Genomic DNA, 16,099 nt, shown 5'->3' on the forward strand with positions numbered 1-16,099 from the left:
TTCAAAGTCTTTGCCTGAGAACCAATTCTTTTATGTTTTTAAGCCAAAGATGTCTTTTTTATTTCTCCCATTTATCAACAAGGACTTTTTGTAAATAAATCCATGAACCCAAAAACTTAAAGGTTTGACCAAATGTTGAAACTTTCCCTCACTTCACACCCTGAGGTAAGAGTAGCCTCACTTCATGGACTGCATGATACAAGAACTCAATCCTCGCAATATCGGTACCCGGTACTAATCATTAAAGTTGTGTCAAAAGAAATTTCCTTTGGGCAATTTACAGAAAGAACACTTAAAAGTAAACCTTAATTTCTACATGTTGAAAGAGTTTGTGTGGAAATGTTAAAAAAAAATTACACTGATCATATTCTAGTCCATGTACTCTCTGAGAGAATTCATTATGGATCTGATATCAGTTTGATCAAGTAAATGCAATTCCCCAGAGATAACAGGCACGAAAAGACAGGGGAATAGCTGCATTACACAATAATGCAAAGTGAGTCTAGTATTACATCGTTTTTAGCAATATTCCATGTTGGGAATCGAACCTGGGTCTTCGGTGTGATGAGCGAACGCTTTAACCACTAGCCTACCCGACCGCCCTTCAATATTGCAGAAAGGCAAAAGGCAAGAGTGAAGCTTAGGATCTCAGGCAGACGTCAAGTTTCAATTCTTCTTTCTAAGTTTCTTGAAAATAAAGCATAAGTTTCTAAATTCTTAGAGACACATGATCGCAAGATCTACATATTACAAGATAGTCATGATTACAGGATTATTATGATGAACATGATCGCATGTGACGTCATGATTCTCAATGTTTCGGTCAATGATTAGCTAAAATGCCATAGCCTATGACATTTACATTTAAAACACACTAACCACTCTGCAGTAATTGCCAGGTTTTTACATCTGTACCACATAGCGTGTACAGGCGTATCACTTCAAGGGTTACTTAACATTGATATGTGACATCATGCAGCTTTTCGCGTCAAAGCAGTTTGGTATCTGATGTGCCAAAAGGAGTGAGTGAGCGAGTTTGGTTTTACGTTGTCTTTAGCGACATTCCAGCAATACCACGGCAGAAATGGGCTTCACACATTTTCCATGGGAAATTGAACCTGGGCCTTCAGCGTGATGAGTGAATGTGTTAAGCACTACCCCACTGCCCCTGTGCCGTGTTAAGGAAAGACGAGACTTGGTCAAATATGGTTATGATGTAGCAATTATGCTATACACTTACATATGCATGAACATCGCAACACTGACAATGATAGAATACTTTGATTTTTATGTGACAAATGTGTATCTAATAAAATAGATGTGGTGACTGTTGATTCTCACTGATGAATATTCATGTACAAATCGGGAATCATAATATACATGTCATGTGACACAGATGCATGCTCATCCTTCCATATTTGGCAACAGCAGTTTCAAAGTTGTGAATATTATCTAAAATGCTATTTCACAGTCTGTACAGAACAGTTGACCATATCTTCATTATATGGAAACCAAAGATGGCATCATTATTATTAAGAAGATTCATACAGATATAACAATTCTTATGGCAGAGTGTTGAATATTTTTGTCTCAGACCATAAAATAAAAGTTTGGTTTAGAAAAAGATCCTTGACTTCAAGAGGTCTTTAGACAGAACCTGTGTGGATTGGTGCTCTAAAGCTTCACAAATGTCAGTGTATTGTCTTCTTGAGGACTAGACATGCCATACTGCAGCAGAATATTCTACACCGGAACCATGTGATAAACACGATACATTATCAATGTTATGATGAATACGAAACCGGGTACCATGACAACACTGATCGGGAACATGGCTCGTACGAGTTGATCCCTGCAGAGCCATTGTGGTTAACTTCAGGATAGGTATGGTTGTTATGAAAGGATGACACGCTGTAGTATGCTGCTGCTGCTGCTGCTGAAGATGCTGATGATGATGGGGTTGACTTGGAGGTGGAGAACTCCGAAGATGATGATGACAACTGATATGCTTGTTTGGCCGCCAATCTGGAAGAAGATGAATCAGGAGCCAGGTTTCCACACGAGGCTGAACCCGACTCATTATACGTTCCTACGTCACCAAATGGCGACTGCAGTTTGTCTCGAGGTGATACAGATGATGGTGGAGTCATGCCATAGGAGTCTACAGCTGTACTGGGCATAGAGACAGAGAGAGGGGTGGTGGTGTAGTTTGGCATGGTGGCGTTGGGGTAGTGGCTGCCGCTGGCTACAGTTGGTTTTGTGGAGATGAATGATGGCTGCTGCTGTTGTTGCTGCTGTTGCTGTTGCTGTTCCTTGAATGCATCACTGCCCGGTGGGGTCAGCATGTTCACTGGCATTTCACTGTAGTAATTACTGGCTGGTCGGGTATTTGTGCGGATGACAGATTCGCGATTGGCATAGATGGTTCTGAGCAGATTTGTAGCCGGGAGAGCTTCCCCAGTATTGTTATTAGAATGTTGGGAACCTATCCATTGTATTGTGGACTTTTTTTGCGCAGATTGACCACTAAAGCGTAAATGTTGAGTGGATTCACTTTGGTTACTAACAGAAGGAAGATGGCGGTTCATGACTGCCTCCAGTTCCTTCACAGAGTTGGGAGTGACTGCACCATGGCAGTCCATGTCCTTCCCCCTCTTCCAGTCTGAATGAACTTCACCATGTATGGCCACAACAGACTGGCTGCCTACAACATTGGCCTTGAGAGACAGGTCCTGTGGAGTGGCGGAGGTCATAGTCACTGGACCTATGTCCGGGCTCCGGGTGCCTGGGGATAAGTCTTGAGCCACATTATTGCCCACAAAGTCACAGAGAGAGTCCTCACTGATAATCCTCTGAGATTTCATCATGTCACTCTCCTTATCAGTGTCGTCGTCCTCAAGTTCAAACTCCTTCTTGCGCTTGCGGGGCTTCTCCATCTTGCGTCTGCTGAATTTCCCATCCCTAACCGAATCTACCCTATCTATAACTGTACATGCAGACTTGTCAGAGAACACACGGTCAAGCCCGGCCTTGCTGTTGTGTGCATCACTACCAAGGTCATCCATCTCGCCTAATGCGTTGCTGGACGGAGATTTGAGTCGGTCGTCCTGGTCAGAAGTAGGTCCCGCACTCTCAGATTTGCTGTCGCCATTTGTTCTGTTCTCTCTGTCTACAGGACTGCTGCCATCTACAATGAGAACGCTAACAGTCAATATGGCAATAAACATGAACATTTAGCTAAGTCACAGCTACCAACGTTACAAGACATTACACATTTCTCAATGAGGACCTTTAACAAACAGAAAGGACAGAACCAAAATTATTTTGTGCATGAAAGTTTTATATATTAATTAATATCAGTGATAGCTGTCACACAAATAAAGACTTTCCAAAATAATCAGGAACTAATATTAGAACTAATTGTCCACAATGCATTTACGTACAGGCTTACTGGGTGCTTTCACCTGTCTTGTTAAAGTGTTGCAAATCACATTCAGTTTAGACAATAATTCGGATCAAACAACAAAATGTAAATAAGGCGATTAATTGTTTTAGTTGGTTTACAGATTATTTTGTTTGTTCTTACAACTTCAGTGGCCAAAAAAAACCTTTGTCTTCATATAAACATGTTTCACTGTGTTCACACTATCTGAACTTCAAGGCACAAGAGGCACATGAATGTCGTTATTTTCCTGCCTAAACAACTGGCAACTGGATATGTCATATCTAAGGCCATAACTCTTTTCAGTCTACATCTCTTCAAACTTTGCTGTAGTGAGTGTGAGAGTATGGTTTACGCCGCTTTTAGCAATATTCCAGCAATATCACGGCGGGGAACACCAGAATTGGGCTTCACACATTGTACCCATGTCGGGAATCGAACCCAGGTCTTCAACGTGACGAGCGAACACTTTAACCACTAGGCTACCCGACTGCCCCTCAAACTTTGCTCTAAACACATTGACATGTATTTCGCAATGAATCCTCTTTTCAACACAAACTAATTTGACAGATAGTTCATCGTAATACTATTTTCCTCCATACCATTAGAGTTATGTTTCATGTCAGATCTGTAAACCAACAAACAAACACACTGATCGCCTAATTTCTATCTGAAAAGAAAACAAATAATCTCCCAAATGTTCTTATGTGCAATGCTCATATAATACTGACAGGAGGTGTAATAAAGATGAAGTGAAACATAAACCCAATCACCAAACAAAAGGATATATTTCAAAGGTGTTCTTGACTTGTCATGCTTTAAACTGAGGTACCTGTCGTCTTCCAGTCAGATAATATTGTACAATACACTTCACTGTCACTGTCACCTAAATACACATCTTAATCACAGACTTCAAAATTTCTAATGCAGTGTAAAACAAGATAGAAACTTGAATTATTTAGTGAGTGCATGAGTGAGTATGTTTTTATGCCTCTTTTAGCAATATTCCAGCAATTGGGGAACACCAGAAATGTGTTTCACGCATTGTACCCATGAGGGGAATCGAACCGGGTCTTTGGCATGACGAGCAAACCCTTTAATCACTGTCTACCCCACCACCCTGACATTACAGTAAGTTGTGATTCAAATAGTACATTTTAGGCCAGACAAATCCTCCTTTGAAATACGAACTGCAAGCAAAATTACAAAGATGTTAAAAAATTAACTTTAACAATAATTTCCATTATCATTTTTGTCACTTTTGCCAAAGGGTAATCCCTCACACAAGGAAACAGTTGATCTGACCTAACTTTACTGAAATAATTAGAGTGAGTGAGTGAGTATGGTTTTACGCCGCTTTTAGCCATATTCCAGCAATATCACGGCGGGGGACACCAGAAATGGGCTTCACACATTGTACCCATGTCGGGAATCGAACCCGGGTCTTCGGCGTGACGAGCGAACGCTTTAACCACCAGGCTACCTGACCGCCCCGAAATAATTAGAAGTGACAGGTTTTGAGAACAGCGCCTAATGTTAGAGTGATACATTTACTAGTGAAGGTGGTGCCCCTTTTGCTTGTGGTAGTGCTATACAACAACAGTTTTACCCATGGGGGATACATGTCAAAAGCCCATGGCCATCTCATAGCCATCTAGCCCTGACAAATGGTTGTCAACATATCCGCACATCTCCGGGGTCTGTCTGTCAGTTGTTTGTGTGTATGCTGAAAACACTGACAGCAGTACAGCAAATTAATTGTCATATAACTGGGGAGTGACTTCATGCTGTTTTATGCCACAGTCAGCAATATTCTGATACTATGGCCTCCTGTAATAATCCAGTCTGACCTCGTCAAACCAGTGGAGATCGGACCCATCCTTCGGGGTACAGTGACACACAATCTGGTTTCACATTTGACCACCCAATCCTCAGTTGGCCAGCTTGAAGTGCTCTGGACCTATTCTGAGTCGACTGTATGTCCATTGGTGCTTATAATTTGGACAAAAGTGGAGACGTGTAGTAGCAATAGTTGATATGTTGTCTTCCACTACCAAACCACAACTTCATGTCTGTGAAATATCATATTAACTCCATACCTTCTGAGATGAGAATGACTGGAAGCTGATCATGAGGCAGTATTCACCATCTCACTAATACAACCTTCACCTGCACATTTTCACTACTTTGATTACTCCAGGACAATTATTACTGCAACAGTTTCTCCCAGAACTATTTTAACTCCTACGATTTCCCCCAGTTCAATTTTCACTATGATTTCCTCCAGTACAATTTTCACTACTATGACTTCCTCCAGTACAATTTTCACTACTGACTTCCTCCAGTACAATTTTCAATACCGACTTCCCCCAATACAATTTTCACTACTGACTTCCTCCAGTACAATTTTCACTACTGACTTCCTCCAGTACAATTTTCACTACTGACTTCCTCCAGTACAATTTTCACTACTGACTTCCTCCAGTACAATTTTCACTACTGACTTCCTCCAGTACAATTTTCACTACTGACTTCCTCCAGTTCAATTTTCAATACCGACTTCCCCCAATGCAATTTTCAATACTGACTTCCCCCAGTACTATTTTAACTACTATAATTTTCCCCGTACTATTTTAACAACTATAATTTCTTCCAGTACAATTTTAACTACAATTTCCACAGTAAATTTTAGCTACTAAGATTTCTCCCAGTACTATTTTATCTACTATATTTTCTCCAGTACTATTTTAACTACTAAAATTTCCTACAGTACAATTTTCACTACTATAATTACCCCAGTACTAATTTAACTACTAAGATTTCCCCAGTACAATTTTAACTACTATAATTACCCCAGCACTAATTTAACAACTAAGATTTCCCCAGTACAATTTTCACTACTATAATTTCCCCAGTACTATTTTACCTACTAAGATATCTCCCAGTACTATTTTAACTACTATGATTCCACCAGTACAAAGTTCACAAATGCAAGTAACATTGGGAGATTTACAGTTTGGTAGCCATATACTCGGTTTTTTTCCATTAAACAAATGAATATAAATACATGATAAATACTCTGTAATACAATAAACAAAGCAAGGTGTGAAAGTTACTGACGAGAAATGTGCCACATCAGTATCACAACACCACAGGGGAAACAAGGAGAAACAAGTGCTGTGGCACTGTAGCTCAACTGGGTAAGTAGTCAACAGTTTAAAATGTCAAAAAAGATGGCCACTTAACATAATTTGATGACAGCTCTGATATTCAAACATGAATGAAAGTACTGTAAATATGTAACAAGAATCAAACGTCAACAATATATTTTAATCTGCAATAATATGTAATATTGTATAGCGGTAACACTGTTAATATAGAACAGTAAAATGTATTCTACACAAAGTTTCACATGCCATATTATTTTTCTTAGGTCATACAATTTTCCAAAACAAACTTTTCATTTTGATGCCTTATTCTATTCACATGCAGCCTCATAACTGCCTTTCCTATAATCTTGACAATGACACAGTCATACATTGTAACCAGCCATGGGTACAATGACACAGTCACACATTGTAACCAGCCATGGACACAATGACACTGTCACACATTGTAACCAGCCATGGGCACAATGACACAGTCACACATTGTAACCAGCCATGGGCACAATGACACTGTCACACATTGTAACCAGCCATGGACACAATGACACAGTCACACATTGTAACCAGCCATGGACACAATGACACAGTCACATATTGTAACCAGCCATGGGCACAATGACACAGTCTCATATTGTAACCATCCATGGGCACACTGACACAGTCACAAAATTGTAACCATTCATGGGCACACTGACACAATCACACATTGTAACCATCTATTGATTCACTGACACAGTCCCACATTGTAACCATCCATGGGCACAATGACACACTCCCACATTGTAACCATCTATTGACACACTGATACTGTCACACATTGTAACCATCAATGGACACACTGACATTCAAACATAGTTACCATCTCAATTTGCCTGTTCCAATGACAAGCATGGGAAATCTTTTCTGTGATATTCTAGTTTTCATACTGTCCTTCGATGACAGATTTTTATAAAGTTTAAATATATGTATATTTCATGTCTAATTTCTCGTCACGATATGGCTGAAATATTGCCGATGTGACGTAAAGCATTACCTCACTCACTCACTGACAAGCATGGGGAAATGGGGCTGTACTTTGTCCTAGAATACTAATAGGGTGTAAATTACTGAAGAAGACAAGTATTTTCATCTTTGCTAAATTATCACTGAGTAAAACCCTAGTTTGAATTATTTTGTCTCTTACCTGGATCAGATCCAAGTTCCCCTGGGTCGCTGTGATCAGAGGGGTCTGGCCCCAGTGTCCTCCTGCCATTTAGCTGCCATGAGTCTAACACCAACCGATCATTTTCTATACCACTGCAACACCATAGAACAGAAATCATGTTATGACCACTTAAGTCAGTTGTTGCAGAGGTTTCAAATTTATGATTAAACTAATGAAATTGCATGCCATTTTCAAACTCCTCTCTAAATAAAAAACACAATGAATGGAACACAGTCAGAAATATATACCCCCATCACCCCCACACTTACACACTTTTATTGAAAAAATCAATGCCAATCAGTGCAATCAACACTTATACCATCAAGTCAGTTTGACTTTTCAACCATTCAGTGTCCAAGATTGAATGATATGGTGACATCAGCAATTGGTATTTTGCTCCTTAAATCTGTCTAACGTGATAATATAATATTTGGTCAATCAAAGAATACATGGATGAATTTTATATCTTACCTGAGAACATAGTTAATTGCAATGATATTTTGGTCATCGATACTTTTGGAATTAAACAGGGTTGTAGCACAGGTTTGGATCCAGACATAGCCGCCATGACGATTCATCACTCGATAATACTCTGACAAGACTTGACCTTTGGCTAACACTGAAAATGATTAAGACATGAAAGAAAAGGTTGAATTTAGCTGAATTTGAATTTGTTTCTGATTATCATCTTGCCAAAATAAAAGTGTCCTTAACATAACTTTTCTATTGATATTAGAGAGTAGGATACTTGAGATGTACATTCTAGATCAATGCAGTGCATTCAATATATAAAGTAGATGAAACACCCATAAAATATCTGTATATCCAGACAGATGAAAGACAATTTACAACACAACTGTTAACCTTATTTGTTTGATTGTTTGTTTGTGTGTTGTTTTGTTATGACTACCACAGGGCCTGACAACTACCCAGGCTAGTGTTACTGTACCACAATTCACAATACAGAATGCTATATTTGATTGCATTATGCTATTGTAACAAGACTAAACAGGTAAACAGCGTTATCACTTACTCCCGCCATGGGGCACATTAGAAATTTTCTGCTCATTTAGTAGTGAATATAAACTTTGAAAAAAAGAGTCCTGGAAAGCTTTAAGAAGAGATGGGAACTAGGGTTGCTTTATGCCATCAGAAAAAATGATAAATGGGAAATTAATACACACAAAAGCCCCCTTCTCTGGAATTTCTTTTTTATGGCACCAATTCTTGAACGCTGTCTTGATAAGTATCTCTTAGATAAGCTAACTTGAGTAGTTTCTGAGAAAAAGTGTCCCCATTGCAGACACTCTGCACTTTGTAAATAACATGGATCAAGAGCTTTTACTTAGTCCTGCACCATGACCGTGGAATATATTTATTTTATGAAAAAATAATAATCTAGAAATGCATACAAAAGCAAGTCTAGCCAGCTCTAAATCACCATAGGGAATTTTTTTTATTTTTCGAGTCAAGAAGGATATTGTGTAATATAAGATTTCAGAGACTAAATGTTAGTCTAGCTTTTACTGTGTATGCTCAAAACCTAGAATTATGTAGCAAGGGAAGAAAATATAATTTACAGGACCAGTCTTGACAAGTATCTCTTAGATAAGCACGCAAACTGTCGTTCATGTATTTTCCATAGTTTCTGAGAAAACTTTTCCCCATTTCATGCAGTTGAAAAGCATAGAGCAAGGGCCATAACTCTGTACAAAAAGAATTAAAGAAACCAGTTTTCAAACTCCTTTCCAATCATGACCAGTAATATTTGTGTGTAAAATTTCATATCTCGAAAATCAGATAGCCGTTGTAATATGCAGCTAACAGCTCACTCGTTTCGCATCGAATCACGGGCTGTGTACTCGTGGGCAGATGACCACGGAGTACGCTGATCACTGTGTCGGATTAACAGCAATTCATTGAAAATAAGGTGTGTTGGAGTGGGAGTGCGAGACTGTCAGATTAACGGGTCTAAATAGCACTGATTTAATCGGTTCCCATCATTAGTGTCGGACAAAGCCGATTGTCGGATTAGCGAGTGTCGGATTAATGAGACTTGACTGTATAATTAAACTTACAGTCTACATGTGCCTTCCTGAGCTTGTGGAGGTCTGCAGCATGACAGAAGTCATACAGGAGGCCATTGGTCAGGTCGTCCGCCTGGATGTCCATCAGGTCAGAGACACTGCAATGTAGAAGGTGTGGATAGGAAAAGACTCCCTTTCAGTTTCAACTCTGTCGCAGAAAAGTGCCTATCATCTGGATAAGTTTGGGGCTAATATTGATCAAAAATGTCATTACCAATATTTGATTTGAAAAATAGATTAGCCTAGACAGTATCAAAGACAGCATTCAAAGCACACTACACATTTTGGGTTTTACGATAATGTTTGCAACAAACTCTCTTCAAGAAACACTTATCTCTAGTATGATTTAAGGACAACCCTTGGTATGGTCAAGACATTTTATGTGACTGAAAATCCAAAAGTGTATAGAACCAAATTGCAAGAAAAACAGGAAAATGGCCATCAAAGTTTTAGATTAGTGACTTAGGGTTAGGCAGTACATCTATTGCCATACACCAATACATCTACACACCCGTGAAGATTCAGGGTAGAATAGGTCTTCAGCAGCCCATGCTTGTTATAAGAAGCGACTATCTTTGTCTTGAGAGGCAACTAACGGGATTGGGTGGTCAGACTTGGTTGATGCATGTCATCATATCCATATTGTGTGGATCGATGCTCATAATGTCAATCTCTGGATCGTCTTGTTCAGACTTCATTATTTACAGACCGCCATCATAGAGCTGGAATATTGCTGAGTGCGGAGTTTAAACAACAACAAAAAAAGACACTTCACCTATAAATTCACAATTACAGCACCTGATCAAAGAATAATAGAAATAGCATCTCGCAAAGATGATTATCTCTAAACTCACATAGGTTCGCAATAGATGATTTTGAAGTCAGGTGATAATCTCATGACAAAGGTATCGTTGTCAATCCTCAGTTCTGTGATTGTGGGCGGGGGAAGGGCAATCCCGAGAGCTATGAACCCCAGGACAGGTGGTGGATGCTTGCGGTTCACCGAAAACGAAAACTGGGGACGGTGCTGTCCAACAATATGCACAACCTGCAACACCAAGCATATATATATATCTATCACCATCAGGATAAAAGTTCAAACGCTCTAGAAATGAGCTTCATTTAACATTCACAAAATAGTAAGAAGATAACATAACATATATACTGACGACAATATAAGCTTTTATAGTGAGAGAGCAAGTTGAAGTTAACGTCACTACAAACAGTATTTCAGTTTAATATGATGACATGTCAGACTAATGTGCAAGAAAAGTCCAGATCCTAGACATTTACCATCCATGTCAAACCCACACTGGTATTGTTCTCACAGACCAAGGAAAGCAACTCTGTAGAGCAAATTGGACCACCTTAGACCTTATGTCACTTGTAATTTTGAGCTAGATATCTAATTGGAAAATTAATTCTTATATTACTGATCTACAGTTCCCTGAGACAGCCTGTGTCAGGACACAACACAGCTGACATGTAAATTATAGTTGTGTGGAAACTATTGTCCTGCTCACCCTGTACCCGGCACACTTTACGTGTACTCCTCGTTTGGTCAGAGTTGACTTCATGCGCAAACAGAAGCACCTGTCATAGCCTTTGTTCGGACTAGGGTTCATCACATAGCCTGGAATAGAAAAAAAAAAATTGTGATCGTTGCTTCATATTTACAATACTGAAGCGGACATAACATTTCAGAGTATCGCTATTAGTCTGGGTGCCAAGGTTATGACCATATTTTCCATTAAACTTTCAGAGCAGAATTTGCCAACATGGTGCAATAATTACTTTCTACCCTTCACATAATATTAAAATATGTTTGCACTTGGATAAATGTCTCTACTGAGTTCAGGAACTATTTGAAGTCTGTTCTCTGATGCTCATTACACAATGCTTTGATAAATATCAGTTGTTGGTAAGCACTACTGAAATGAGTTATCTCCCTGTGGGACTTTCACCTAAGCACACCAACACGGGGGTGTCAACAATAACAAGGAAGCAACTTTTCTGAAGGGATTCAAACCACAGACCTACTTATATTAGGTCAGACGCCTTGTCCACATGACCAAAGAGGTTAACCCTGTTGGCAAGCTGACAAGGTACGGATGTCATCTATGGGATGACTTCACACACTGTTACAATATTTCAGGATTCTTTTCATCTCAACATCTATATCCATCACAGACATATCACTATCAGTTACTGAAAGTACCATGTACTCCACAAAACATTCAGTAAAATATGCTTTATTTGTTATGTCTCTTTAGGAATCAAACTCAAATTGGTAATGTCTTGTACACAAACATGTTGACTTTAGGGCTACCCCATTTTTCCCACTCCTTTATCCGGTACCTTTTCCTTGAACAAGTGATGTGTGACTGGTGAGGTCAGACCTGGGTGGTACCTACCTCTGTCATGTAATGGCGGACTGCCTGATCGTGGAGCTACGCTATCTGGTACCTTGTACTGGAACAAGTGATGTGTGACTGGTGAGGTCAGACCTGGGTGGTACCTACCTCTGTCATGTAATGGCGGACTGCCTGATCGTGGAGCTACGCTATCTGGTACCTTGTACTGGAACAAGTGATGTGTGACTGGTGAGGTCAGACCTGGGTGGTACCTACCTCTGTCATGTAATGGCGGACTGCCTGATCGTGGAGCTACGCTATCTGGTACCTTGTACTGGAACAAGTGATGTGTGACTGGTGAGGTCAGACCTGGGTGGTACCTACCTCTGTCATGTAATGGCGGACTGCCTGATCGTGGAGCTACGCTATCTGGTACCTTGTACTGGAACAAGTGATGTGTGACTGGTGAGGTCAGACCTGGGTGGTACCTACCTCTGTCATGTAATGGCGGACTGCCTGATCGTGGAGCTACGCTATCTGGTACCTTGTACTGGAACAAGTGATGTGTGACTGGTGAGGTCAGACCTGGGTGGTACCTACCTCTGTCATGTAATGGCGGACTGCCTGATCAAGGAGCTACGCTATCTGGTACCTTGTACTGGAACAAGTGATGTGTGACTGGTGAGGTCAGAGCTGGCCGGTACCTACCTCTGTCATGTAATGGCGGACTGCCTGATCGTGGAGCTACGCTATCTGGTACCTGGTACTGGAACAAGTGATGTGTGACTGGTGAGGTCAGACCTGGGTGGTACCTACCTCTGTCATGTAATGGCGGACTGCCTGATCATGGAGCTACGCTATCTGGTACCTGGTACTGGAACAAGTGATGTGTGACTGGTGAGGTCAGAGCTGGCCGGTACCTACCTCTGTCATGTAATGGCGAACTGCCTGATCATCGAGCTACGCTATCTGGTACCTTGTACTGGAACAAGTGATGTGTGACTGGTGAGGTCAGAGCTGGCCGGTACCTACCTCTGTCATGTAATGGCGGACTGCCTGATCATGGAGCTACGCTATCTGGTACCTTGTACTGGAACAAGTGATGTGTGACTGGTGAGATCAGACCTGGGTGGTACCTACCTCTGTCATGTAATGGCGGACTGCCTGATCATGGAGCTACCCTATCTGGTACCTTGTACTGGAACAAGTGATGTGTGACTGGTGAGATCGGACCTGGCCGGTACCTACCTCTGTCATGTAATGGCGGACTGCCTGATCGTGGAGCTACGCTATCTGGTACCTTGTACTGGAACAAGTGATGTGTGACTGGTGAGGTCAGACCTGGCCGGTACCTACCTCTGTCATGTAATGGCGGACTGCCTGATCGTGGAGCTACGCTATCTGGTACCTTGTACTGGAACAAGTGATGTGTGACTGGTGAGATCGGACCTGGGTGGTACCTACCTCTGTCATGTAATGGCGGACTGCCTGATCGTGGAGCTACACTATCTGGTACCTTGTACTGGAACAAGTGATGTGTGACTGGTGAGGTCAGAGCTGGCCAGTACCTACACCTGTCATGTAATGGCGGACTGCCTGATCGTGGAGCTACACTGTCTGGTACCTTGTACTGGAACAAGTGAAGTATGACTGGTGAGGTCAGACCTTGGTGGTACCTACCTCTGTCATGTAATGGCGGACTGCCTGATCATGGAGCTACGCTATCTGGTACCTTGTACTGGAACAAGTGATGTGTGACTGGTGAGGTCAGACCTGGCCGGTACCTACCTCTGTCATGTAATGGCAGACTGCCTGATCGTGGAGCTACCCTATCTGGTACCTTGTACTGGAACAAGTGATGTGTGACTGGTGAGGTCAGAGCTGGGTGGTACCTACCTCTGTCATGTAATGGCGGACTGCCTGATCATGGAGCTACGCTATCTGGTACCTTGTACTGGAACAAGTGATGTGTGACTGGTGAGGTCAGACCTGGCCGGTACCTACCTCTGTCATGTAATGGCTGACTGCCTGATCGTGGAGCTACACTATCTGGTACCTTGTGCTGGAACAAGTGAAGTATGACTCGAGAGATCCCACCTGGGTGGTACCTACCTCTGTCATGTAATGGCGGACTGCCTGATCGTGGAGCTACTCTACCTGGTACCTTGTACGTGAACAAATGATGTGTGAATGGAGAGATCCGAGCTGGCCGGTACCTACCTCCGTCATGTAATGGCGGACTGCCTGATCGTGGAGCTACTCTACCTGGTACCTTGTACGCGAACAAGTGATGTGTGACTGGTGAGGTCAGACCTGGCCAGTACCTACCTCTGTCATGTAATGGCGGACTGCCTGATCGTGGAGCATTGGAGGTGCAGGATCCCTCATCAGAAGTGGACCCAGGGGATGGGATGTTGCTGCCTGATATGTCTGTAGCAAAATCATCCATTATACAAAAAATGCAACCAAACCCTTTCCTTATTCATCAGAAATCTCTGCCACAAGCAGAGTTGATTGTACGATTCCAACTGTATCATAAGCATGTGTTTATGAATCACTATTAAATAGTGATGATACAAGGTGTTCGCAAAAAGGGGATAGTATCCTGTCCCACCCGTGGCACTCATCACAAACACATGCAAAGACAAGACAAATTGTTCACCTGACAAAAACACTGGAAGATATGTTACAAGTCAAAACAGGGAATTGCATCAGACATTTTTGTCCCTGATGTCAAATTTGGCAACACTGTAATAATGCTCAGTCAATATCTTTAAGAGCCATCACTTGCTCAATAAATACTAGCTTTGGTATTGAAACACTACACTTAAAGAATAGAAAACACAGCAATACAAGACTGGTCTGGGGTGAGACTCAGGACTTTTACTGCAAGGGTATGTGTCAAAAGGAAGTAGTTCTAAACATAATCGCCAGTTTTGGCTCTGAACACCTAGGCAATGCCTTTTTTAATCCTATGGTTTAAAATTTTTATATAGCAAATGAACTTCAGTTGTCAAAATAAAAGCTGTACATCTGTTGATCTTGAACATTTTCTTTTATCACATGAGACAGTTGTATGTGTTAGACTGCTATATGACCCAGATATGTCTGTTGACACATTCAATTTTAACTCACTCTCGCTATGTTCATACTCTGCTAATCAATCTATATTTGTACAGCTCAACAAGCAAAGGAGCACTCTTACCAAACCAAACAATTATTTGTAGAAATCAGGCAAACTGTTGACACAGCCCATATCAAAATAAGCACTCAAAAAAACTGTTATCAACTGAATAATTTCAGTTAATATATGCAAAATGCTAACCACATGTTTTTCTGACCGATCTGAATTTGCATGATCCAAATAAATATTCTGTAGACAAAGCAACTCTCATGTCACCAGCATATTTCCATACCCTACTAAAGTGCACATTTTGTTTAGTAAATGTACTAACATCTCTACCAAAAGATGTCGCATTGAAAGAATATAACAAAAGTTGAAATCCATACATCAATTCTGTCTTAGCTGAAACTACAGTTTCTAAATATCAATCTAAATTATGCATCTAGTGATGAAATACTGTATTTATCTCAACAAATGAAATTGATATCTCACTCGAGTGAATAACATGTTATTTCACTTGCACAAAAAATAACACTTGATGCCGGAACTACTTTCAGTCTGCTTGGATACCATAATGGTTTTCAGGGTAAGATCTTGAAGATCAGCCAGAAAATACATAATGAATAGAACAATTGTCCTTTCTTTTCTTGTGCCCTGATAAAGTTGACATTATATAAATAATTCAGTATTGTCAGGTCCCTCGTTGAGATAAAAGTTATTA

General features: G+C 40.8%; 1 protein-coding gene across 2 annotated transcripts in view; it reads right to left on the minus strand.

The window, feature by feature from the left end:
- Window positions 1-500: 500 nt before the first annotated feature.
- Window positions 501-16,099, minus strand: part of LOC139442048 (protein trachealess-like) — a 118,609-nt gene continuing 103,010 nt past the window's right edge. For both annotated transcript variants that reach the window (XM_071222829.1, XM_071222828.1), the window contains 7 exons: window positions 14,583-14,684; window positions 11,424-11,533; window positions 10,755-10,948; window positions 9,892-9,998; window positions 8,285-8,432; window positions 7,793-7,905; window positions 501-3,187 (listed from right to left, as the gene is read on the minus strand). In XM_071222829.1, coding sequence (XP_071078930.1) covers window positions 1,785-3,187; window positions 7,793-7,905; window positions 8,285-8,432; window positions 9,892-9,998; window positions 10,755-10,948; window positions 11,424-11,533; window positions 14,583-14,684 — 2,177 coding nt within the window. In that variant the 3' untranslated portion in view covers window positions 501-1,784. The remainder of the gene's footprint in view (window positions 3,188-7,792; window positions 7,906-8,284; window positions 8,433-9,891; window positions 9,999-10,754; window positions 10,949-11,423; window positions 11,534-14,582; window positions 14,685-16,099) is intronic.

This window comes from Haliotis cracherodii, unplaced genomic scaffold (assembly GCF_022045235.1).
Source record: "Haliotis cracherodii isolate W230 unplaced genomic scaffold, xgHalCrac1.p SCAF_5, whole genome shotgun sequence".
Lineage (NCBI taxonomy): Eukaryota > Metazoa > Mollusca > Gastropoda > Lepetellida > Haliotidae > Haliotis > Haliotis cracherodii.